This window comes from Coenobita brevimanus, chromosome 57 (genome assembly GCF_032717465.1).
Source record: "Coenobita brevimanus isolate Jiangsu-jjx chromosome 57, ASM3271746v2, whole genome shotgun sequence".
Taxonomy (NCBI): Eukaryota; Metazoa; Arthropoda; class Malacostraca; order Decapoda; family Coenobitidae; genus Coenobita; species Coenobita brevimanus.
This window is the reverse complement of record NC_137010.1, coordinates 32090371-32118117: the sequence shown is the minus strand read 5'-3', so window position 1 is coordinate 32118117 and position 27747 is coordinate 32090371. Positions and strand designations below refer to the sequence as shown.

The 27747-nt window shown below is 43.0% G+C and overlaps 1 protein-coding gene across 1 annotated transcript in view; it reads right to left on the bottom strand.

Moving 5' to 3' along the window:
- Positions 1 to 96: 96 nt before the first annotated feature.
- Pde6 (phosphodiesterase 6) overlaps positions 97 to 27747 on the bottom strand; it is a 100646-nt gene continuing 72995 nt past the window's right edge. The window contains exons 15-24 of the mRNA XM_080274058.1: positions 25395 to 25500; positions 21806 to 21949; positions 19587 to 19766; positions 18821 to 18974; positions 18222 to 18367; positions 17297 to 17380; positions 16056 to 16212; positions 11044 to 11108; positions 5275 to 5511; positions 97 to 174 (exon numbers count right to left, since the gene is read on the bottom strand). Of these exons, the coding sequence (XP_080130184.1) occupies positions 97 to 174; positions 5275 to 5511; positions 11044 to 11108; positions 16056 to 16212; positions 17297 to 17380; positions 18222 to 18367; positions 18821 to 18974; positions 19587 to 19766; positions 21806 to 21949; positions 25395 to 25500 (1351 nt within the window). The remainder of the gene's footprint in view (positions 175 to 5274; positions 5512 to 11043; positions 11109 to 16055; positions 16213 to 17296; positions 17381 to 18221; positions 18368 to 18820; positions 18975 to 19586; positions 19767 to 21805; positions 21950 to 25394; positions 25501 to 27747) is intronic.

The following is a 27747-nucleotide window of genomic DNA, read 5'->3' as shown; positions in this document are numbered from 1 at the left end:
AGCGAGAGTACGACCCTGTGTTGTTGTACGACCCCGTGATGTGGCGGGGCGTTGTTGTTAGTGAGATGTGACCCAGTGTTTGTCCCGGTGGTGAGGTCACAGCAGGACACACAGGCGGCTCTTCAACTTGTTGCATGCCTTCCCTCCATGTTTTGTCCGGGGACCCTCCTCCTCCTGCAGGGTGGAGATTGCTTTGGTTAAGTTGGATTTGGTTGTACACAAGCTGAGAACAATGGGTAACCTGTTGAGAAAGCTGACTGTGAGCATCATTAACCCTTTGGCTGCGTGTTCCCCCATATGTGAATTAAATGATCGGAAATAGGAAGAAAAACGTACGAGGAACAATGTGTTAACCCATTGGCTGCATGTTTCCCCATATGTGAATTAAATGATCTGAAATTAGGAAGAAGATGATGTACAAGGAAAAATGTCGGCTGTAAGATGGACCCCCAGTTTAGCCAAACAATTATGACTCAATATTTCAGGAACTTTGTTGAGCTTCATAGATCACATCACTGGGTTTTGGAAACCTGTACGGTACTCATTGTCTTGTTAGCAGTATTTATTATAATGAAGTGAGTTGATAATTCAATACCCAGTAGTACTTCTGCCAGGATATACTGTATGTCTCCCAGGCACTGACCCCAGGCCCAACAGGTAACGAACTAGCGCGTTCCACCTTTTAATCCATTGTTTTTCACATGTTTCCACCAGCAGTATGAATTCAGATGGTGTTAATGAATATGAATACGTACCAGTAGTTGCAATACAGTGGTGAAAAAAGATATTCGTAGCAGTATTCATTAGTTTGGGCTTCTCTCCATCAGGCAGTGAATCACACATCATCACTGTGAGCCAGTGGAATGTCATTCATAGCTACAGCCACCATTAGCACTTACAGATCCTCCTATAATAATCATCCTTCCCATGGAATCTTTTGCTAGTTGGATGCAGAGGAATAGATCTGCCTGTGTACTCTTAAGTAATGTTTGAGCTGGTTTCTGATCGCTGTTTGTGGATTTTGGTCCTCAGGAACCATCTAAATCCTTTCCAAACCATTCTCTACTCTTCTTTTGCTTTTGAAGCTTCTCTCATACTGCTTGAAATTGCCGTAGCACTTTCAGACTATCCCTCTCTCTTTGAATCCTCCTTGTAACAGCTTGACATCAGTCCAGAATCTATAAAACCACACTTTACTATCTGTAACTCTCCGAAACCTGTCGTAATGTTATTTGGATGATGAGGAAGTGGTTGATTTCTTGTCTTGATTACATTGTGAGTGACTTGCCCTTCATTCTTTGCATATGATGCGGTCCAGCCTGTCTCTGTTTCCTTTGAAATGTGTTAAATTGTTGAAATGAATCACAGTTAAGAGTTAAGGCATGAATTGGAAGTCGATGAAGTGAGTTCTTGTTTCAGGTGCATTCTAGCTGACATCTTTCCCATTTGTACCGCTATAACACTCTTGCACTCCGTTCTGCCTGAAAAGCCTGATATGAAATGGAATTTGAGGAACTGATTTATTGGTTTCTGAACATTTCAACTGGCTTCTGTTTGGCTGTCAAGGAATGCGGTGTATCCCTTGTGTAAGCCATTGGAACTCTTAAAACCTATCTTAATCCATCCAACTTCAGTGTTCTGTCAAATGTTAAGCAGAGGAAGCGATTTCCTATTCTGTATGGTTAGTTATGTTCACCAGTTGATGATATAAGTCCATCTCTGTTGTATCTATGACAGTCTTAAAACTCAATCTTATGCTCCCTACTTGAGAATCTTGGCAAAAAATAGAAGCCAACAAAGCAACATCATATTCTTGGGTCAGTTTGGCCGGCTTTTGTCCATTGATTGACAGGATTTCGGAGTGTCTTGTATACCAGTAACCTTCTTCGCATACCTAAATCTTGAAACCCATCGTAATCCATCTCATCCAGTTGCAGGCTTGCCATATATGTATTTTGGCAATGTCTAGTGGGACTGTGCACCTGGAGGCTGGTATCTGGAGGTGTTTACTGTACTTGACACATGCTTTTGCTGTAGAATTCCTTGGTGCGAGCCATTTAACGTCTTGTGGCTTTTTTTTTTTTTCTTTATATACTACAATTGAGGTACAGAATTTTACCCCTGACTGCAAAACTTGACATTAGCCCATGGCGGTAGAAGGGGTGGGTGGGAAGTAGAATGACTGGAGATAGAGTGAGTTACGTGAATCGTCTTGATGATGCGCAGCAGGATGAAAGAGAGATACGGTAATTAATACAAAACACATCATATTGGAGTGTCTGAAGACGCCAAATCAGATTCAGGATGTTGAAAGTAATCATGATGAAAAAACTTGATAATTTCTGATCGACAACATTAGTTTCTGGATGCAAAAGTCAGCCACGACACAAAGCTTGATTAGTCATAATTAGTCACAGAGGATGGAGTGTTAAAAGAAGCTAGATTGATCTCAGCGTATAGAAATCAGTAAAGAAAACAGACGATGAAAGATCAGATGGTGGGTAGAAATTGTATAAAAAAGAGAAAAAAAAAACATATGATCAACAGCAAATCAGATGAATGAGCCAGATCGAGCACAAAGACTGGGTAGAGTAAGATAAGTGGGTATCCCCGTACAACTTCACGTCTCTCCCCTTCAGTATTTTCACCTCTTGTCTTGACCCCCTCCTTCCCTTCCCGTCTCCCCTTCTCCCCCACCATCTCCCACATCATGTCCCATTATCTTTCCTACCGTTTCCCTCACCTCATATTGTCCCCTACTCCCTCTCCTCCGTCTTGTACTCCCCTCACCTCTCTTTTGATACTGGACTTCCCTTCTCCCCTCACTTCGTCTTATGTTTACTAATATTCCACATCCGTCTCCATTCCGCCACTTCTCCATCTCTCTCATTTCCTCAGCCATATTCTATTCCTCCCCCCCCCCACTTTCCACTCCCCCTTACCCCCATCACCCCTTTCCTCCTCCTTTCACATCATCCTTCTTAACCCCTTACCCCTTTCCTCACCTCTCATCTCCTCTTTATCGCCTGCCTATCGAGACGATAATGTAATCGCCAGCATCTATGTGTGTGTGTGCGTATGTGTGTGTGGCTGTTACCAGAATATCTTAAAATCAAGTAGGCAAGTTGTATTCAAATTCTGTGAGCAGTTCTCTGGGATATATGGCTTGTTTGTTACTTTTAGCGAAGCTGCGATGCAATGCCTCTGATTACCAGAGAATTTTGGAAGAAAAAATACACTCTAACTGTTTCTTTTAGCGTGGCATTATTCACTATTTTTTCTTCGTACCCTCAACGAAGAGAACAGCTATTTAAAGGGTAATTATTAGAAATTCTTCAAAGGCATGGTATACTTAATGACCTTTATCAACATAATACCCCTACTTCAGGTGTCTCAATGCTAACTTGTTAATTAACATAGTAGGATGAAACATCGAAATCCTAAGCTTTTTTCTCGACTTTGGCGAAGCTGTGATGATATGACTCCGATTGTCAGAGGGTTACCGATCTAATTTTTAAATGATGGCGGCCTGTGAGGAGGATGTTCTAGTTGGTGTTTCTCCACCACTCGAGGAATCCATAACGTGATCAAGCCTGTCTTCCTGCACTCCTTGTGATATTCTTTACTCCTGTTTCATAATTCATTGTATCTAAGAGTCCTAGCATGACTGCAAGGCAGAGTTTATTTATTTATTCATTTACTTATTTATTTACTTGTTTATGTGTTAGATGGTTTCAGGGGCATTCTAGGCAACTTGCATCCATCGGTTGTGGAATCCATTCATACTGACAGTCTTGTTTGTACCCGTACCTCTTTGAAACCCTTCCTAATCCATCCTACCTAAGAATCCTGGCGTGAATTAAGAGCAGAGGAAGCAAATTCTAGTTTTAATGACATTCTGGTCAGCCTTTACAAGGGGGAGCCCCCAGATCCCCGGACTTGTGAACAGAAAACTTCATTACAAAACTTACAGCAAATCCATTTTAGTTCCTCTCAAAGTACTCCCCTTGAGACGCTGTACACTTGTCTCAGCACTTTCCCATTCTTGGAAACACTTCCTGTAGTCGTCTTTTGCCACCTTGTCTAGAGGCTCCTGCGTTTTTTCGTGGATTTTTCTAAGTTGTCAAATGGATCTTAATCCTGGGGAAGAAGAAAAAATCACAAGGAGCGAGATCTGCCTGTACGGGGGTTGCGGAGCAACAGCAACGTTGTTTTTGGCCAGGAATTGCTAACTGGCAACACGGTGTGATGGGCCATTCTGGTGATGCAAGAACCATTTCTGGGTATGCCACTTCCCTGGACATTTTCGCCTGATGCTTTCCTGTAGACGCCTCAGCACTGTCATGTATTACTGCTGGTTCACAGTCTGTCCACGGGGAACAAATTCTTCACGGACAACTCCCTCAGTGTCAAAAAAACAAGGTCAACATTGATGTTAGACTTGACGTGACACACGTTTTTTGGTCGTGGGGGTGTTGGTGTCTTTCACTGACTGGACTGCTGTTAGGTGTCGGGGTCATACCTGTAATCCCGGGTATCGTCACCCATAATGACATTTGAAAGAAATTCTGAGTCATTTCTCAACTCTTCTTTTAAGTCCTGACATACATTCACACTATTTGCTTTTTGATTATCCGTTTGAAGATGGGGAACGAATTTTGCTAAGATCTTGTGTCAAAATCCATTGGATTGAACTCCAAGAAACGCCTGTGGTCTCCACTAGTGCATCAGTATTGTGACAACGATCTTCCAGGGTTGCCTGTCGAATTTTCTCGATGTTTTCATCTGTTTGAGAGGTTGAAGGATGGCCAGAACGTGGAGAGTCTTGGACTGATATGTTGCCTTTCTTAAAATGCGCGTACTATTTGTAGACTTCCGTTTTTTTCATAGCCTGCTCCTTGAAAGCATGCTCAGCTGCGGTTTCCCAGAGAGAAAAAGAAAATTTAATGCACACTCTTTGCTCACTCGAATCTGCCACATTGGTTTGAGGTTAATTGCAGAAGTCACATACCGTACACGTACAAAGAGAAAATGCCAGAAATACAGACTCGACCCTCTCAGTGCCATGCCTTGTGGCAGAATGATTCACCAGACCGCATGCAAGTGGTGCTTACCGGCGCAATGGGGCACTGTTTCTTTTTTTCCATGCTATTGATCTATTTTGGGAATTTTTGGCCTCCCCCCCTCGTATTTCTTGGTTGGAATACAGAACACATTCCAACCTGTCATTTAATTTCTTTTGATACTTTCGAGAGTCATCTTGATTAATCCTACCTGAGAGTCCTGTCGCGAGTTTGGAGCTAACGGAGTGATATCCTCCTTGGGCGACATCCTGGCCGGCTTCTGTCCATCGGTTGATGAGTCCATAACCCGGTCCAGTCTCTTCTCCACAGACTTCCTCTTGGGCCCCCCCGCTCCGCCCCCGCCCCCCCCGCCCCGCAGCACCCTGGCACCCCCCTTCAGCGCCGACCCCAGACCCAGGCGACCAGTCTTTCTCTGCTCACCCTCGCACTGATAGGGGAGGTAAGGGAGAGATAAGAGCTGATAGGGAGAGATAAGGATTGGTGAAGATAATTGGTTTAGAGAGATTAGAGCTGACAGGAAGATAAAGGTTGATGAATATAGTTAAGGATAAGTGATAGAAGGATATTTGGCTGAGAGAGATAAAAGCTGATAGGAAAAGATAATGATAAAGATAATTGACAGATGGCATGTAAAGAGATAAGGGTTCATGAGGATACTTGAAGATAAATGAAGGGAGAGATAAGAGTTGATAGGGAGAGATAAGGATAGATGAAGGTAGATAAAGATAATTGTTAGAGATAAAGATACTATAACAGAGAGAGAGAGAGAGAGAGAGAGAGAGAGAGAGAGAGAGAGAGGGGTTGATGGAGATTGGGAGTTAAAGAGTGATGGAGATTGGGACAAGGTCTGGTTGCGATAAGGGTGGATGGAGAAGATAGGGAGGTTTGGAATGGTAGTGATAGTATAAGAGTTGATATAGATAGTGAGGTGAGGAGTGATAGAGGAAGGGAGAGGTCAGTGATAGAGAGAGAGAGAGAGAGAGAGAGAGAGAGAGAAGGATTGATGGAGATAGGGAGGTAAGGATTAATGGAGACAGTCAAAGAAATAAGAATTGATGGAGAGAGAGAAATGATTGGGAGAGGTAAGGGTGGAGAGAGAGAGTGAGGTAAGGAGCGGGGGTAAGGAGAGATATGGAGTGATGGAGATTGATGGAGATAGTTTAAGGTAAATGACAGAAGATAAGATATGACAGAGACATACGGATTGCTGGAGATACTAGGATATGATAAGGGGATATAAAAGGTATGGTTGTGAGGGACTGAAAGAGTGCATGCGTTAATAATTATTTGCGGGAAATGTTGAGAGATAATGGATGGAAAAGTTTGATATAGAAAGTGAAGTTATAGGCGTCCACCCTTGACGGTGTGGAACGTGTTCGAGCGAGGAAGCTTGCTGATGTTATAGGACGTAAAAGAACAAAAGTGTGCCATCCTTCTTCCATGATATTTTTGCATAACTTTGAAACGAATCGTGTTATTTCGGAATGTGCATACTATCAGTTCAGGAGATTTTGGGCTGTCATACCAAAGCATGGCGAGTGACACGCCCCATTTAATGTTTGTGCTATTTGGTGCAGGATATTGAAGAATTTTGAGAAGAGCCACCTTAGTAACAGTTTTGATGTTCTATAAGCTTTGCAACGGTGTCTGTAAATCGGTTTTTGCTCAGATAATTTCTGAAATAACCCAGCCTTTGTATATAATTTGGCAGTCTTGCTTTTTCAGCATTATGGTGGCGAATTTTGTAAATCATTTAAATAACATTCTGTACATTAATTTTCCATTAGTTTTCCAGTGATATGTGTAGGTTCACAGTAACTTAACAGTTTCTGAAAGAACACAGTTTTGTGCTCAACTTATTTATTTTTTTTAGCAATATGGTTGCAGATTTTGAGAACAATGACTCACGTAAGACCTGTTAGCTTTTCATAACCTTTCCAACGAGGTGCATAGATCCGCTGTGGCTCAATAGTCTCAGAAACAACGCAGTTTTGGTGCTGTTTGTTGCTCAATGTAGCCTTTTGAGGGAGTGGAGGGAGATGGGGGAACTTGTACAACAGTCTGGTCGTAAATTTTGAGAACAATAACTTAGTAATACATATTAGTTTTTCATAAGTTTTCCAGCAATTTCAGAAGCTCTTCTGTAGTTTTAATGTTCTCCGAAATAACACGGTTTGGGTGCGCAGTTTATCAATTTTTTCTTTCCAGCAGTATGATGGGAAATATTGAGAAAAATAATTTAATTAACGCCTGTTGGTTTTCCAGAAGTTTTGCAACGATGTGCGCAGATTGGGTGTTGCTTTAATCCCTTCCGTCTGATTATCTAATTTTAAACTTTGTTTTCGCGGTCTCCAGACTTTTTTGTTCAATGGTAATGGTGTCTGGCAGGGAAGAACTTAATGAAGACTATTTCACTATTTCTATCCTCTGTAGTTAGAAGAGTCACTCCTAAGCTAAGGAAAATCGTCTGATGTTAGCAAGAATATAAAAGACGCATTCGGACCGAAGGACCCTTATAGTAATGTTTCGCTCGCTTCGTTCGCTCGAACAGTAATTACATCTTCATCCATTACCTCAGTAACATTATATGAAAGATAGTTTGCTATACAGCTTTAAAATTAAAAATACACAAGAAATGGATATGTGTAGTTTTTTCAATCTGCTTACAGAACTGGCATTATCTTTCCTAATGTTGAATGGATAAGAAATGGGTATCCACTGTTATATTGTTTTTTAGTGTCAGAAGAAAGATTAGCTTAAAGTACATCTTCTTGAGTGTAAGAAATAGATAAGAAGTAGATGAAAGTGAAAATTGCTGTCTATAATATCATCTTATCATAACAGTAATAGTAGACAGGAAATGGTGATCTACTTTCTGAAATTTGTTGGTGTTAGGTAAGAAATTATTATTAGTTACACAAAGGGTAAATCAGTATTAAGAAGAAAGAAAAAGTAGATAACAGAACAGAAGTGAAGGAAAATATAAATTCTCAATAATTACATAAAGAAATGTTAAGGAAGAATAATTCTGCTATCTATAGTCAGACGCCTTATTCCCTTAAGGGATGGCCACAAACACATCATTTCCATGTCGCACTGTCTCCTTCCATTTCGCTGTCCTCCCCCCAGCTACACCCCTCTCTCTCATGTACCTCTCTACTGCATCCCTCCACCTTATCCTCGGTCTCCCCCTCCCTTTCCCCTCCTCGATCTCATTCACCTACACTCTCCTACTTAGTCTCTCACTCCATCCTCTCCACATGGTCAAATCACCTGTGTATTTCTCTTAACGCTTTCCATCACATCCACATCAACACAACAACGCTCCTTCACATCCACATTTGTCATTTTGCCTCTTCATGTAACTTCACATGTTCCATTCAGGTAACTCATTTCTCTCACTCTTAACTTGTGTCCTTCCAACAAGGTCCAAGCTTCGCTTCCATACCTTAGAATGGGGATCACAGTGCTGTCATGCAGCAGCTTTTTAACTTCCATGCTCACTTCCCCATTTCTTGCCACTGTATTCATTGAACCAGGAAGCTTTCTTCCCTGCTGTACCCTTTCAGGCACTTCATCCTTCAGACTTCCATCCTTACTCATCACACCATCCAAGTACTTAAATGCACTCACATTTTGCATTTCCCCACTATCCAACCTCATTGTGCATTCATTGACTTTATTTCTTTCGAAGACCACAACTTTATTCTTCCGTACAATCACCTTTAGCTTCCATTTCTGACATGCTCTCCCAGATTCACTCGCCAAGCCTTGCAGCTCCCCTTCGTCTTCACTTAACAGTACTGTATCATCTGCAAACAACAGAACAGGAATTTTCCAAACACTGCCCTCCCTCATTAGGGCCGCTCCTGTATCCACTGCCCTCCCTTGTGTGTCATTTATAACCCCATCCATATACAAATTGAACAGCCATGGAAGCATGACACATCTCTGTTTCAGTCCAACATTCAGACAGAAAAATTCACTCAATTCATCATTCACACTCACAGCAGCCTTAGTACCTTTATACATACTCTTTACGGCATTCAACAGCTTCATATTTATTCCATGTATTTTTAACATTTTTCTGCATTCCTTGTCTGTCCACTTAGTCATGTGCTTTCTCCTAATCCGTGAAGGCAGCACACAGCTTCATTCCCTTCTTTAGAAGCTTTTCCACCAAACATCTTAGAGTGAATTCTTGATTTACACATCCTCTTCCCTTCCTTCCTTAAACCTCTCTGTTCTGCTTCAGTTAATTCCTCTGTTATTTCCCTGACGCTGTTAGTATCCTACCATATACTTTTCCTATTGCATAAAGAAGACATGTGTCCCTATGATTACCACACACTTCATTTTCCTCTTTTCCCTTGTACAAGGGAATAATTATACCTGTCTTCCAATCCCCTGGCAGTCTACCTTCCTCCCAGGCCAATCTGCATATCTTTCATTTCCATTCTACAGCTGTATCTCCCTCGTGCTTCAGCATCACACCACACACTTCATCAGTTCCTGGGGCTTTCCCCATTTTGACTTTCTTCATTGCTTCCACTGCTTCCATCCTACTGATCTCTTCCACCCTTCTCATCTCCATCCTTCTCCCAGCCATTCCCCAGCCACTCATGCTCGCATTACTTTCATTCTCTATGTTCAACAAGTCCTTAAAGTGTCCTCTCCCTCTTCTCACTTTATCTCCCTTCTTCACCAGCAACCTGCCATTTTTATCTTTCACTCCCCTGTTAAATTCTCTGTCACTCAGTCTTTCTCTCTTAACCTCCTTCCGGAACATCGTCATAGATTCCCTCTACACTCAGATTCCTTCCAAACTCCTCATCCACTCTCTTCATACCCTTTCTTACTAATCTTTTCACCTGTCCTCCTGTCTACATATAACTCTGTTTTCCATCTCTCAACTTCCTCCCTGCCTCTGCGTCCCATCCACACACTATATGCTTTCATCTTTTGTGTCCTAGCTTGTTTCACCTCGTCATTCCACCATGCTGTTCCTTGCACCCCCTTTCGTCTTCTCTTCACCCCCACACACCACCTCACATATTGCACAGTGAGGTGAAAAAAATGGAAGAAAATCAAACTAATCTCCGGACATATGAAAATTATATAGGAAACCAGGCGAGATCGGGGGAAAAAATAGGGAAAATCAGGGAAGGTCAGAAAATGTGAGGGGGGGATGAGAGAAAAATAGGAAATTAAGAGGACGTAGGTGTTGGGAGGTTAGTGAAGAAAGGGAAAATAAGGAAATGATATGTTAGAGAAGGATAATGAAAAAAAAGGACAATTGGGAAATCATGTGTTAGGGAGGATACTGAAAAGGGGGAAATCAGGAAATCAGGTATTAGGGGAGTGATAGAAAAGGGAAAATAAGATCAGGAAAGGTAAGGGGAACATGAAACAAGAGGGAAAAAAAAGAGGAAAGTAGGAAAAAGCTCAAAGGGGAAATACAAGCTGTGGAAATGAATGGAAATTAGGGAAGGTTGGGGGGAAAATAGGGAAAACAAGAGAAAACCAGGAAATATTAGATGGAAATAATGAGAAAGGGAAAAGTTAGAGGAAAGGAGAGAAGGGTTAAGGGTAAATAATGAACATGTAAAGGAAAATGAAAGTAGGAAGAGACCATGGGGAAAATGAGGAAAAGTAAGTAAATTTAGATAAAGTAAAGATAACTGGAAGATCATAAAAATAAGGAAAATAAGAGGAAATATGGAAAGGTCAAGTGGAAGATCACAGAAGCTACAAAAAAATCAGGAACAATAAGGGAAAATATTAAAGGAAGCTCAAGTAAAGACCACTAGAAAATCATTGAGAATAGGAAAAAGAAGAGGATGTAAGGAAAGGTTAAGTGGAAGATCAAAGAAGATAAAAAGAAAAGGAAAAGAAATTGAGGAGAAATCAGGGCAAACTCTTGAAAAATTATGACCATTGAGAGCACGCATACCTTTACCTTAGGAGGCGAGGGTGAAGTGGGTCCAGAGGCTGGCTTGGGGTTGAGGGTGATTTTGCTGATGACTGAAATGATAGGAACAACATCAATAACAGCAGTCGTGGCAAACGTAACATCGGTGCCGTAATAACATCAGTAAAACAATAAAAAGTCATTATAAGAACGTCAATATAAACAGTCAGAAAAGGAATAGCATCGCTACGTGGGGTTTTGCGGGAAAGGTGCATTAAGCGTACCGTCCCTCGCCTACCGGCAATTAGTGGCAGAGCTCATACGTCCATATTTAAAGCCCCCCCCCCATACCTGACTTCCGAAATGCTCACTACCGTCCACTGTATAGGACTTTGCACTGAAGGGTTAAACGCGTACCTCTAGTGTTGTATATATTGACCTTTTCGACCAAATGGCATTTTGCACACACACACACACACACACACACACACACACACACACACACACACACACACACACACACACACACACACACACACACACACACACACACAGAAACGTAAAAACCAATAACAGTTAACATAAAGAGTAACAGTATAGGTAAATAGCATCACATAATAAGAACTATATAAAAATCGTCAGCGAGTAATTATAGCAATCTACAGTCACATTATTAACACCATCATTTGCATTAACACTCTCAGGCTCCTGTGTCTCACTCTCATATGAATAAAACCATCTGGAATAGGGTACTAGAGTTGTTCCGAGCATGAGAGGGCCAACACCTTCAATAATTGACCCCTTTAGCCCGAGGACGTCATTTTGTGTTGTATATTGTTGCTGCTGCTGCCAGACGATTTTATTCAGGTGAGGCGAGCACCTGGAAGTGAAGGGGTTAGCGACGACATCCAACCCTTCCAGTACGAAATCTCTCCTAAGTTCATTAAAATCGCCTGTTGTCAATTTTTTCATCTGACGGAACAGGCTCATACTTAGCCCTTGAGTACTAAATCGTGGTTACTTCGATAAGCCTTAGTTTCGAGATGGGAAAAAATCTCCTTGGTTACTAGTCAAATTAACCTTCCACCCAGACCCCAGATGGCCATGAACTGAGCTGGAAAGAGTTAGGTATCTTTGTCAGGGTAGAAAAAGGCACTGTAGCGGTAACGATGATGAAATATAAAGAGCGTCCTCGTACTGAAGGGGCCAACCGTCTCATCAACAACAGGGGGAATGTAATCAGGTCATCATCTCAATTAACTTCACCTCTCCAGTTTACTCATTAGCCTTAACGATGTCATTAAGAGTCAATAACGCCTTTCCGTGTGATGACGCCTTTTGTGCTTTATACTTGCTGCTACCAGACGATTTTTTCAGTCTAGGAAAACATCGTGATAGTGAAGGGAATGTAAAGGCTAATTTGTAACCCACCTAAAAAAAAAAAAATCCCATGCTGAATCGTCTAGAAGTTTCAGGAATAAATCGAAAAAAACTACGCTCTCGTGGTGAAGAGGTTAACAACATCATCAGTAACCCCGAGAACATAATTACCACGTCATTGTCTTTATTAGCTTCGCCGTGGCAGGTTACTATACCTCATACTAATTAATCTGGCCAGGCATGTATGGCAACACTGTTCCCGCCGAGATTCTGATTGGCTGGAGGTGTTTGTTCGATTTCGTTGTTGCTTAAACCGATACTCTATTGTCAGATGTCATACTGAGTTTGTCGACAAAACAATCGTCAAAAGCAATAAGAAATCCGATAGGTACATAACAACAATGAAGTTTTTACAGGAAGATCGAGATATGTCAACAAAGAATTATAATAGTCCAAGTCAAGGTCAGCATTCGAACAATTTCTTTATGTCTCCGACAGTCCATAATATAACAGAAAATTAAGGAAACCTACTTAATCTAAGCATTGGTATAAAACACATGTAAATTATAAGATCAGTCCGTGCTGTGATAATAGAGGAGATATACTGAAATAGTTTTAGTTTAGTCTACTTTGAAAATCGTGATTATTCAAACCTCCTGAGTCCTTCCCCTCAGAACTCGTCTTTTCATTAGAATTTTTAATTATTTAGAGTTGTGGCACGATTTAAGGGTGCGGACTGATCTTAAAATTTAAATGTGTGTTATACCGATGCTTAGATTAAACAAATTTCCTTAATTTTCTGTTATATTATGGACTGCCGGAGATATAATGGAACTGGTCAAATGCTGACCTTGACTTGGACTATTATAATTCTTTGTTGACATATCTCTATCTTCCTATAAAAACTTCATTGTTGTTAAGTATATTACGGATTTCTCATTGCTTTTGACGATTGTATTGTCGACAAACTCAGTATCACATCTGATAATAAAGAGAGTATCGGTTTAAGCAACAACGAAATCGAACAAACACCTCCAGCCAATCAGAATCTCGGCGAGAACAGTGTTGCCATACATGCCTGGCCAGATTAATTGGTATGAGGTATAATTAGCCTTAACATAATGTCATTAGGTGGTGTGGAGGGGGACGGCTTCACGTGGCGTCACAGAAATTATAACTGGGTGGTTCTGCCGTCCGGTTATGCAGACGTCCCTTGTCCCACTCCCTATCGTCCGAGAGGAGGATGGCGGACTACATGGGAAGGACAACTTTTGCCTGTAGACCACTTGCATTACGTTTAGATAAGACTGATGATAAGAATGATGCCGCCACCACCACCACAACAACAACAATAACTAGAATGGCACTCAGTAGAGCGTATACCTTCGCCAACGCCCTATCTCGCGAAGTTAAAGAAAGTAAAAAAAAAAAAATCCTGGATCCGCACCTTTATCCGGATTCGCACCAAAATTTAATGGAGTGTTTTCCGGGCCAAGGCCCATTCTTCTACCAAGTTTCGTGGAAATCCGTCCTGTAGTTTTTGTGTAATCTTGCTCACAAACCAGCAAACAAACAAACAAATGGACAGGGGTGAAAACATAACCTTCTTGGCGGAAGGAATAATATTGATGATAATAATAATAATAATAATAATAATAATAATAATAACTAGAATGGCAGTCCGTAGAGCGCATACCTCCGCCAAGGCCCAACATGCTGGAAAGTCTACCCCCCCTATAAAAGCATATTTAAATCAGTTAGATCCGGAATTTTATAAGGATCCGCGCCAAACTGTACACATTAATAGATGCCAACATCCTAAATGTGCCTGATTTTTCTTCATCAAGATCCATGCAATATTCATTGAAAAAATTACGAAAATGTCGAAAAAACGCCCTATCTCGCAATCGTAAAGAAAGTGAAAAAAAAAAAAAGCCTGGATCCGCACCTCTATCCTCATCCGCACCAAAATTAAATGGCGTCTCTTCTGGGCCAAGGCCCATTCTTCTACCAAGTTTCTTGGAAATCCGTTCCGTAGTTTTTGTGTAATCTTGCTCACAAACCGACCAACAAACAAACAAACGGACAGGGGTGAAAACATAACCTCCAATGCGGAGGCAATAACAACAACTTTCTATCCGATGACGTGTCACTGCCTCCATCCTATTTCCTTCCATTGCAGGCGAGACACATCAACCATTTGAACCCAATACCCCGTTTTCCTTTTTACTCTTCCCCCCCCCCCTCCCGGCCAGATGATTGTTTACACACCTTTAGAGAGACACCGAAGTGGAGGAAGTCAGCGGTGTAAGCTCTTCACTTTATTTTATTTTTTTCGAAGCTGAGTGAAAATTTTGGAGATAGGAAGAACATACAGTATAGTACGCCTACGTTGGCATATATAGCATCAGTATTTCAAAAAGTGGTAACAAGAATATAATAAAAACACGTCCAGGGGCTGCAGGGGTTAATGGAAGGGGCGATCTTGTGTAATTAACATGATGGTGGGGTTAATTTTACCTGTAATTATCTGAGGTATTATCCAGGTGTTGCTAGCGTCTCTCTCTCTCTCTCTCTTTCTCTCTCTCTCTCTGAGATTATGCAATGGATCACACACACACACACACACACACACACACACACACACACACACACACACACACACACACACACACACACACACACACTCTCTCTCTCTCTCTCTCTCTCTAAGATTATGCAATGGATCACACACACACACACACACACACACACACACACACACACACACACACACACACACACACACACCTGCCTTCCTCTAGTCTTTTCTTCTTCTTGCCTTATTCCCTCCCCATTTCTTCTTTCTATATTATTTCTCTCTTTCCCACCCTTCCTTCCATCCTTCCTGCCTCTCCCTTCAATTTCCCTCCTTCCCTATCTTTTTTACCTATCTACCTACCTCCATCTCCCTTCCGTCTCCCTACCCTCTTTACTTCTCTCCCATTCTTCCCTCAATTCCTTCTTACCTTTCTTCCATCTTTTCTAACCTTCATGTACTCGTAGCCTTCCCATCATTTTTTCCACATCAAATAGTTCCTTGTCTTGTCCCTCTTCCAACACATTCCTCTAAGCCTACCTCCCTTCTCGTATTCCCAACCTTCTTCCCTTTCATCCCTTCTTTCTTTCCATCCCTCCCTGCCTTCCTTTCACTCCCCTCTCCCTACCTCCCTGTATCTTTCCCTTCATTCCGGTTCCCCTTTCTGACATAATAGTTCCCTATCTTGTCCCCCTCTCAAATCGTGCTTCTGGCTCTACCATCCCTCTCGCATTGCATACCTCCCCTGCCTCTCTCCATGTCTCCTTCAAGGGGCGGTATTCTGATACGTTTAGGAAGCTTACTAACACCTCTTTCTTACCGGTTTATTTCCGATTCTACTCCATTACTATATTCTTGTGTGTTATCCATGCAATTTATGTCGATATATTGAAAACACATGTGAAACAAACCAGGGTATATAAATGATTAGTTTGGGAAATAAATAATTAAGGAACAGGTGTTAGGGAGCCTCCTTACCCGACGAGGATACCGCCCCTTGCCTCTCTCATTGCCTCTCTACCCTCTTTCCCAGCCTTCCTACTTTACCTCTGTGCCTCTCTACTTTCTGATTCTTGCCTCTTAGCCTTCATATTTTCCTCACCTTGCCTATCGTTCCTCTCGACGGGCTGCTCAATATACTCGTGGTCTATCCAGGTGAGTCCCATGTCCACCTGTTCTGCCAGTCTCTGCCAGTGCTCCCTGTTGCAGGCACACCCGTCGTATAGCGGCTTCACCCACGGGAACGATTCACTCAGCGCCTACGGGTGTCATCGGGGAATTAGTGTAACTGATTTTGGATTAGGGCAGTACATGAGCGTTGCCTAGGTCAGATTGAGATTAGGGCAGTGAGTGGGGGATAATTGGTTAGGTGGGAGCAAGTTCAGAATTACCTAGGGGGATTTAGGATTAGGAGAATGAAGGAGGGTGGATAGTTGATGAGGGTACGGTGAGACTACGTGGGGGAGGAATTGGAATTAGAGAGGTGGAAGGGGTGAATGGTGGGGTGAGAGCAAGATAAGAGTTACCAGGGGAGATATTGGGGTTCAATGGAGGGGGGAGATTCGACATTAGGGGATTGGGGGTGACTGGTTGGGTGAGAACAAAGTGAGAGTTTCCTGAGGAGATATGGGGGTTTTGATGGAGGTGAAAGTTGGGGAAGTTGTGTTTGAAATGTGCAAACGTACAAATTTTCTCTGCATCCGTGTGAGTGAGTGAGCGAGGGGTTGTGGGGAGGCCTTGAGGGATTAGTTGAGAAGTCGGGATACTTTAGGAAGCAATTTTACACGAAGTTGTAGCTAATCCTACCCAACTCTGATCCCTGTTTAGTTCTGATCTAAGACCAGTTCCACACAGATTCAGCTTAAATATTAACCATACAAATTGCATTAACCCTTTAACAATGACAGGCCAATCTGTAACTGCCAAAAATGGGCGTGCGTTGACAAGAATAAAATAATTAGTATTTTTGCCTTGGTGAAACGTAACGGTAACACCAAACCAGCATTAGTTTGACGCATTTAGATTTATCAATATATTAAGAAAAAAAAAAAAACATGGTAATAAGAAGTAACACAGCTTGGCGATAATCTGACCAGTGCACACAACTGTAACCCTGGTATAATCTGACCAGTCTAACATGCCACTAACAGTGTCTAACCTAAACTAACCAAACTAGATCTGGCATAACCTAACAGTCTAACAGTGACCCAACCTAACTTACCCAACCTTAACCGGTACTTTAACAGTCTGACCTGACGTAAGCTAACCACTTTAATACGAGTCTAACGCTACGATCCAGGCTGACCTCACCTAACAAGCCAAGTACGTGTCCAGCAGTCTCACCTTGTACAGAGGGAGACAGATGACCTCGATGAAGCCGACCTGCATCTTAGGCAGCTCGTCCTTCTTTTCGCGATCCATCATGGCCTGCCGAGTTAAGGGGGTGTTAGAAAGGTGATAGGGAGGTGTTAGATGGGTTTAGAGTGTTTTTTTTTTTCTCGATCCATCACGGCGTACAGGCTTAGTGTCGTTAGAAAGGTGATAGTAATATGTTGAATAGTGTTAGATAGTTTGTCCTTCCCGTCATCATGGCCTGCAGGGTTAGGGGGTAATAAAAACGGGCTGGGTGTTGTTAGGAGAGATTAGATGTGTTAGTGTCGACTGTTAGAAGAGATTATGAGGAGTTCCACTGTGATGTTCGGTGCTCGTACTAGGGCGTTTTCTTGCAAGAGGGGTATTTCTCATGAACTTGCATTTGCTACCACTCTGTCGGTTCATACTGGCGACACACACACACACACACACACACACACACACACACACACACACACACTCTCTCTCTCTCTCTCTCTCTCTTTCTCTCTCTCTCTCTTAAACCTTACAGATTAATAATAAGTGTCCTGGTAAGGCAGAACCATCTAGCATTTTGTGTATTATGTAGTCCTGTCAAGTCTGCGTACATACCTAACTTTTTTCTTTAAATCTCGAACTTGAATGATTTGATAACAGTCTCCTCATCACTGTTATCTAAAGTCCAACACACTGATAAATAAGACCAGCAGCATCAATATATTCTGTGTATCGAACCTCTTCCACTTAGGTCGGTGAATAAGTGTAGTCAGATTAGGTGGTCGCTTTGAGTAGTAACCAAGGAGACTCATTCCCATCTCGTGACTAAGACGCACCAAATTTCATGCAACCACGACATAGTATTCAAATTGTGAGAGTGGTTCAGTTCCATCGGGTGAAAGCAAAGCGAGTGACTCACCACAGGCTGTTGGTTGAGCTGGAGTCTCTCGAGGTCGCCCTGCTCGAAGAACTCGTCTGCCACCAGCTTGGCGATCTTGTGCTGCACCTCCCACGGCTTGGCGATGGCAGACACGTCACACGCCGTCATCATCATACCGCACAGCACTGGCGGAGAAGGTTATCATCATCAGCCATCATCATTATCCTCATCATCCCACACAATACTGATGGAGAGAGTTGTCACTTTTATTTATCATTGTCATCACCATCATCTTCGTAGCCACACAGTATTGACGGAGAGAGTAATCATCATCGTCATGCTAACCCCCTGTTCCACTGTCACAGAAGAAGTGCGTAGGATTCAGAAGAAAATAGTGGAAGGACCATCATCACAGTAACCCGCTAAGACAGTCCAAGTTTTACCTCCCATTATAGTAGTCCACTGACACGGAAGAATTGAACCCACGCGTCAAAACTGTCTTTACTGGGAGGATGAATTAATGAAAGACAGTTCCCACGCGTCAAAACTGTCTTTACTGGGAGGATGAATTAAAGACAATTCAGGGTGTGGGCAGAAATCACATCGCTATGAAATCAAAGCCCACTTAGTGCACTTACATTGTTTTTTCTCCTCGCTCTGCCAGTCGAACTCGCCGTTGTCTGAGAGTTCAAGGAAGGTGTTCTTTTTCTTGAAGTACATGGCCATATCGGTGCTGAGGATGGCGTTCTCCAGCAGAGTCATCACGTGCCGGTAGTCGTCTTGCGAGAGGGACTGTAGGCAGAAGGAGAGTTGGTGTCATATTGTTATTCCGGCAGAATATTATTGATGATCCATTGTGACAAGTGTAAATGCTGGGTGGGAAAGAGACACAGGTTAAACCCCTAATGTATGCTGGGTGGGATAGAGACACAGGTTAGAATGCTAGTGTGTGTATCCCTCCCATCCAGCAGTACCATAGTCTGCCTTTCCTACAGTACCATACGCTCTTGTAATAATGAGTAGACGTGTTGCTGTTTATTTTCTTTGTGCTCGTTTCATTTTCTCAGATTTCGGGACAACATTTATTTTACCTAAAACTAGAGGATTTGATGTAGCTGTGGAGATACACCTTGGAATGAAGGGATTAATACAGTTCCAAGAGCGTCATTTGATATTCTGTTTTGTGAGAATGATGACCGTGACATAACTACTTATAAAAATGTTGATGGACAGTTGATTCTCTCTCTCTCTCTCTCTCTCTCTCTCTCTCTCTCTCTCTCTCTCTCTCCAAGATTATATAATGGATCACACACACAGACACACACACACACACACACACACACACACACACACACACACACACACACACACACACACACACACACACACACACACAAAACCCACCTGAAAGATATTGTTGGAGTCCTGAGAGAGGATCATAACACACTGGTCGAAATGGTGGTGCTCCATGGTCGAGGTGGAGTAGAGGATGGCGAGGGGCGAGTCGGTCTTGGTCTGGAAGCTGTTGTTGGTCCCTCGGTGGTCCAGGTCGTGACACAGACAGGCCACGATCAGACCCAGCATCTGTGGACGTGTGGAGTTAGGCGTCACTATTGTACAATCAACAAAAATAGTATCGCACGCTTGGGGGTCGATGGTTGTGAAAATAAGCGAGTTTTGCAGACGCACATGAATCTATTAACATATTACCTCAAAAAATTTACCACCCAGTATGTGACGGTTTATGCGATTTGGAGTTGTAGTAATTACCAAGGACAATATTTGCATTTATAATTACAAGGTGCCACATATAATACTTCGTTCGTGTTTCACTGTGATACGTGCAGTAAGGTGGCCGATACTTATTTGGTTGATTGTACATTTACTTTAGCCGACGAAGTGCCCTAATCCCTTCCAGCTCTGTCCATGGCTAGGTGTTGTCAGATTGCAGGATCAGTTTGACTAGTAATCAAGGAGGAGAAATCCAACCTCATACCTAAGGATCATCTAATTTCATGCAAGCACGATTTAATCAAGACGACATCCCTAATTCATAAGTAAGGATCATCTAATTTCGCGCAGCCATGATTTAGTGTTCGACTTGTGGTAGTGACCCAGTACCATCAGATGAAAACAAATTGACTGTCATTTCCTTCTTGACCATCTTCAGCATGGCCAACACAGTCACCTCTGCCGTTCCGCTGTTCTCTCACTCTGCCTACCTCACCCCCTCGCCCTCTGCCTCTCTTTATCCCAGCCTCTGCCTTACACCATACCTACCACACCATCTCACCTTCTGCCTCGCCATTCTACCTCTTCCCTACCTCGGTATTCGTCATGAACCTTTCCACCCTGACTGTCATCACCACGGCCAAAATTATTTATGCTGCCCTCTCACCTTTCTTTTATCTCTTTCTCACTCCTGCATCACCCTACCTGCAGTACTTTCCTACGTCCTCTGCTTTACCTTTGCCTCACCTTACCCACCTTGCTTTTGCCTACCAATACCTAAGAGTCTCCCAACCTCCCTGTTTATCTCTCCGAGCCTTATCGTCTCCCCCACCTCATTTTCTGCCTCTCTGTACCTTGTCCTCAGCCATTCCCTGCCTCACTCTCTGTCTTACCTTAAACACAGCCATTCCCTACCTCATCCTCAACCCTGCACCTGCATACTTCACCTTCATCTCCCTGTCTTACTCCTGTCTCATCCCAAGCATTACCTGTCTCACATTCTGCCTCCTTTCTCTTTCACCCCAACCTCTCTCTACCTCTCTCTACCTCATTATTCTACCTCCCTCAGTCTCACTGTTCTACTTCCCTCTACCTTTTTTACCTCCCTCAACCTCACTATACCTCTCTCCACCTCACATTTATATATCCCTCTACTTAACTGTTTTACCTCCTTCAGCCTCAGTATTCTACCTCCCTCAACCTCACTGTTCTCCTCCCTCTGCCTCACTGTTCTCCTCCCTCTGCCTCACTGTTCTACCTCCTTCTGCCTCACTGTTCTACCTCCCTCTTACTCACTGTTCTACCTCCCTCTGCCTCACTGTTCTACCTCCTTCTGCCTCACTGTTCTACCTCCCTCAACCTCACTGTTCTACCTCCCTCTGCCTCACTGTTCTACCTCCCTCTGCCTCACTGTTCTACCTCCCTCTGCCTCACTGTTCTACCTCCTTCTGCCTCACTGTTCTACCTCCCTCTGCCTCACTGTTCTACCTCCCTCTGCCTCACTGTTCTATCTCCTTCTGCTTCACTGTTCTACCTCCCTCAACATCACTGTTCTACCTCCCTCAACCTCACTGTTCTACCTCCCTCTGCCTCACTGTTCTACCTCCCTCTGCCTCACTGTTCTATCTCCCTCTGCCTCACTGTTCTACCTCCCTCTGCCTCACTGTTCTACCTCCCTCTGCCTCACTGTTCTATCTCCCTCTGCCTCACTGTTCTACCTCCCTCTGCCTCACTATTCTACCTCCCTCTGCCTCACTGTTCTACCTCCCTCTGCTTCACTCTTCTGCCTCACTCTTGTACCTCCCTCTGCCTCACTATTCTACCTCCTCGGACCACACTGTTCTACCTCCCTCAGCCTCAGTATTCAACCTCCGTCCTCTACCTCGTCTCACCTCAATATCGGTCATGAACCTCTCCATCTTGCCAGTCTTCAGCATGGCGAACATGGTCTGTGCTACCGTGATGGCGTGTCTCCAGTTGTGGTACTTGACAGGCCGGTAGTTCTTCTTCACGCTCAGTAGCCACCGACACAGCACCTGCGGGTACACGGAGGGGGTGCAGGGAAGGCTAGGTAGGTAAGATGGGGGTAGAGAAATCACCATCATCATCATCATTCTTCCTCCTCCTCCTCCTCCTCCTCCTCCTCCCTCTTATCATCATCATCATCATCTTCCCGACCTCTGACTTTCCACCTAAGGATGGGGGTATAAAAATGAGGCTACATAATACTGGACACGCCGAACACGTACAGCATCATGTAACGACCAGACATCTGTTCTGTTATTCTCTGCTTCACCTTCTTTACTTTCTGGCATTTATGTGATTTTTTTTGTTAATGTATCCACACACACACACACACACACACACACACACACACACACACACACACACACACACACACACACACACACACACACACACACACACACACACACACACACACACACACACACACACACAATACCCTCGACGTTGTACGGTAAATAAAAAAAAAAAAACAGGTGGAGGTTTAGTGGATGTCTTGTTTATTTTTTTTCCCCGCCTTTTTTTACTCATTTGTCTCAAGGGCGAATATTTGAAGTTCATAAATGCTACTACCTGACAGCTTAATTCAGCTTAATAGAGCCTCTAGGTGTACAAGGCTTAGTGAAGAATGTACAGTATGTAATCTCTTCAGTCGAAAAGTATATCTTAAGCTGAGTAAAATCGTCTCAGGATAGCAAGATTGACAGGAAGAACAGGTATCAAGGCTGAAGGGACGTAAAGAGAATCTCTCTCTCTCTCTCTCTCACACACACACACACACACACACACACACACACACACACACACACACACACGCACGCACGCACGCACGCACGCACGCACGCACGCACACACACACACACACACACACACACACACACACACACACACACACACACACACACACACACACACACACACACACACACACACACACACACACACACACACACACACACACACTATAATTCTTCACCTTTGCACAAGAGGTAATGCGTTATAGTAAGAGGTAATGAGTTACCTTAAAAACCACTAAATATTGCTTTACTCATAACATTCTAGGGGAGTGGAAAAATCTCCTGGAATATGATGTTGTTTTAATATTAATGCACTCAAAAGCAGGCAGGGCTTATAAGTTTTTGGGATTTCATCATGTCAGAAGTATTAACATACTCATTTTCCAAGAGGGAGTTTGTGTAGAGTCTTGATAGATACAGAATCATGAAATTGGCATACTTGATCTGCATATGGTTTTTCTGTATAAAATTAATAAGGTGAATATTAGCAAACCGTTTTCGATAGAATAAGTTTTTCTTCAATAAGACTGCATGATCACACTTTCCATTCTGTTACTTTCTTCTGCCCTTCCCTTGCAAATTTCTTTCAATTATTTCAAGTATATTCACCCATCTTTGTGCTGTTTCTGTTTTCCTGTACGATATGTAGGGCTACGACTAAAACACAGGAGAAAAAAAAAGACAATGAGGAAGAGTTGAGGCTTTCAGAATGGGAAAGCGTATGACAAGTGAAAAAATCAGTAAGTGGCCAGTGATTTGCCGGTCAGGTATGATTCGGTAATGCTGGCAGTTGCAAAGAAAGATTTAGATAGAGCATAACGTGAACACTATACTCGTTTACTGATTGAGGAATTGAACTGGGACAAGGAGAGTCTTACAAGTAGCACCACTGAGCCAGCACAGTCCCCTCCACCAGAGATTAAAGGGGAGACAATTAGAACACGGTTGGATGAAGGTGGGCTAAGCGGCTGTTACTGCACCTTCGAAATAGTGGTTGAGATACGCGAAGCTGCTGGTAATTTAGATGCGAAAATGAGTTGATTAATGCAGTCGTAAGGGATTGAATGTAGAATGTGTTTGTTAATGTACACTGACTTAAAAGTGATGCGATGGATATATGTAACTGCAGACACCTGCATTTTAAATCTGACGGTGAAGGTTATAGAAAGGTCATTGAAAGCATGATTAGGAAGTGAGTATGACTGATATGCTTTTGGTGTTATGCCAGGAAGAGACGCGACTGATGCAGTGGTCTATGTCAGACAGCTACAGGAGAAATAACCTCAGAAAGCATGAAAAATTTATTATATAATTGTAGGTTTGGAGAAGGCGTTTTGCTACACTCTCAGGGTAGTAAAATGTGCATTGAGAAAGCTGCGTGTTGAATGGTTTGGATTATAAGATTGTTGATGAAATTGTGCGAAAGGGCAACCTCGGCTGTGAGAGTGAGTGGAGAGTTAAACGAGGAATTCTCGTTTAGGGGCAGTGGTGCTTCAAGGTTTCGTGTTGAGCCCACTGATGTTTACCCTGGCACTTTATGCATTATCAAGAGAGTTTATAAGCGGGCCAGCATGGGTACTTTTATTTACTGATGTTTTAGTTTTGATTACTGGAAGCTTGCAGCAGGTCAGAGAGAAGTTCGAGAGGTGAAGGGATGGGATGGAAGCAGAGGCTGAAAATTAATAATGGTAAAACAAAGGTCATGAACAGCAGGTATTGGAGCAGTTATGCGTGTGTGTAGCCTCATGCTGTGTGTATAAAGGATGTTGGAAGGAATTCTGTTTTATGTACTGTACCATTTGTAATAGATGGGTCCACAAGAGATGCACTGGTGTTAGAGGTAGACTGTAGGATGTGAGAAATTTTCAGTGTAATATGTAGGGGTGTTTGGACTCCTGCTGATAGAGTGGAAACTGTTGTTACGGTTGACTGCCGCTTGAAATGCTTGGAGGATTTTATTTGCCTTGGGGACATGCTCAGTGCTGGAGGAGGAGCAGAGACTAGATCCACAGCTAGAATGAAATCGAGGGAAAAAGTTTACAGAACATTTACCTCACCTGACTATGAAGGGGCTCTCAATTAGTGCTGAGAGCATTCTGTACAAAACGTTTGTTAGAAGGTGTTTTGCTGTATGGTACTGAGACTTGACTAGTTAGATAAGAGGATTCCAACACATTTAACGCACAGAAATGAGATTGTTTGGATGACTAAATAGAACATCGCTGAGTGGCATCTTAGAATACAGCATTGCGAGAGAGATTTGACCTAAGGGCTAATAGAGAAGTGATGGGAACCAGTAGGTTAAGATGGGTTGGATATATTGAGAGGAGGGAGGAGGGGGGACGGATGAAGAGTCACAGGTATGAATGTGGTAGGTCTCATTCCCAGAGGCAGACCAAGGAAGATGTGGAATAAAGTCCTGCGTAGAGATTTCCGAAAGGGACTAAGGATGCAATACTTGGAGAGCTGCCATCAAGTGAAACGGCCTACACACGCTAGCATGGCCAGTGGTCCCTTAATGTAACGTCATAACCAGAATGTTTGGAGGGCGAGGGATATTCTGTTCTCTGTGAGTAAATGAGACTGTTTCTTCATGTTAAGGCAGCACTGCTTCTTTGGCACTGTAAAGATGTACGTGGTCTGTGTATCTGTTTCTCACCTCGTAGGGGATTTGGAAGCGTGCCAGTAGGTCCAGGTCCATGAACATCCTTATAACACACTTGCAGGTCTCCTCGTCATTCAGCACGAAATCACAGAAGTCGAAGCTGTAAAGGAGAGCGTAATGTTAGGGTATTCATGTTATTTATGTCATGGTCATTTATACGCATTCATATACATTTCCCAACCACTGTGACCATTTTGACTTAACTCACTGCTACATCCATTACAATGGGTCGGGATGTGAGTACTCGTAAAGGAGCATCACAGTGTCTGGAGGCCTCGCAGTGGAGATGTGGATGCCAGGCTTCCACTGTACAGATATTTTATTGACTCAGTGTTATATTGAGGATTTTTGTTGTTATTTGTTGAGTGTTATTTTCATTGTTTTTTATTGTTATGCTTGTTGTTATTGATCTCATTTGCTATTATTGCTATTGCTGTTGTTTTTTGCTGTTGGTGTCATTTTAGTTGATATTGTTATTGATGTGCTTTTTGTTATTACCCCTGTCCGTTTGTTTGTTGGTTGGTTGGTTGGTTGGTTTGTGAGCAAGATTACACAAAAACTACTGGACAGATTTCCACAAAAGTTGGTAGAAGAATGGGCCTTGGCCCAGAATAGATTTCATTAGATTTTGGTGCGGATCCGAAAAAGGTGCATTTGATATTGAATTAGACTTGATTGAATTAAAAGGAACTGCATGTTGGGCCTTGGCGGAGGTATGCGCTCTACTGAGTGCCATTCTAGTTGTTACTGATGTTATTGTTGTTTTACGTGTAGTTTTCTCTATTACAGTATTATTATTAGTGTCGTAGGTGGAGACTGTTTTTTTTCGCTGGTATTATCATCATTATTCTCGCCTCAGAGTCTCGCAACGATTCCAGGAGAACCGGAGACTGCACAAGGAATCAGAAGGACCCAGGTTATGTGTCCTGGCATGGGCCATTGCTGATTTTTAAAAAATCAAAATCTTCCCGATGGGGTGAAGGTCATTGTAAGAAACAGTAGCTATTATTATTATTATTATTATTATTATTATTATCCTCCTCCTCCTCCTCCTCATCATCATCATCATCATCATCATCATCATCTTCATCTTCATCATCATCATCATCATCATCATCATCATCATCATCATCATCATCATCATCATCACCATCATCACTATTACTATTTCGGAAATAGAATATACGTAAGTTTGAAGGTAAGAGGAAGTGTGGAAGGCCAAGAAGACGGTGGATAGATATGGGTAATGAATGTTTAAGAAAACGAGGTACGGAGACTGAGTGACAGTGGTCGAGCTTGTTGGATCAAGTGTGGAGGAGTGCATGACATGGGCTGACAAACCTTTCTTAAACTGGTCGTCGCTGGACTGACTTTAATACTCTTCTTCAAAAGCAGTTCTATGGAAGAATATTCCTCTGTGCTGTAGTCAGGATTCTGGGGCCTTGAATTGTAAGGTGAGTGAGTGTGCGAGTGATTTCATTGGGTCAGCTGTTGTTTAGCTCACCTTCAGTCATGTTTTTCCCTCATCCCTCTGAACCTACCGTACCCATCTCTGGAGTGGGAAAAGAGGTGATGATGATGATGATGATGATAATTCGTTTCGTTTTTAAAGCCTCCAGCATGCTTGCATTCGGCCTTGGTCGCCTAATGGCGGCTGTTCATGCTACTCGATCTCTGGCAGCTTACCTGTTCAGTCCCCTATCCCTGAGGTCATGCTCAGTGACCTCGTCCCAGGTCTTTTTCGGTCTGCCTCGCAACCCCGCCCCGAACGTTAACACTTCTCGCTTTCTGTACCCAGTTATCATCCCCTATCCTCTCCACATGCCCAAACCATCTCAATCTACCTCTCCTCATCGCAGCTCTAGTACACTCCAGTCCCATCCTACCTCTCAGCTCTTCCATCGTAAACCTAGCTCCCTCCAGGCCTCGCACGCAGGGACGCACTGCACACCCACCTAATCATTGTCATTTCTTTACGTTTGAGCCTGCGAAACTCCTCTTCCTTTAATGCCTACGTCTCACTGCCATACAGCATTGCACTCCTAACACATGCCTCATTCAAAGATTCTTTAGCACGGAGGGAGAGCCCTGTCAGTGTCATGAGAGGCAACAGCTCCCTGAACTTCTTCCAACCAATCCTCACTCTAGCCACAGAGCCAGCTGCAGCACCACCTACAGCACATAACATGTCTCCCAAATAACAAAACTTACACACACCTGACAATCTCCACATGCCCTGCTTGACACACCGCACACATGATATCAGCATTATCTCGCAGTCTGCCTCTAATACCATTACATCTCTTATGCACCCATTTATCACAGATACTGCACAGTATGGAATTAC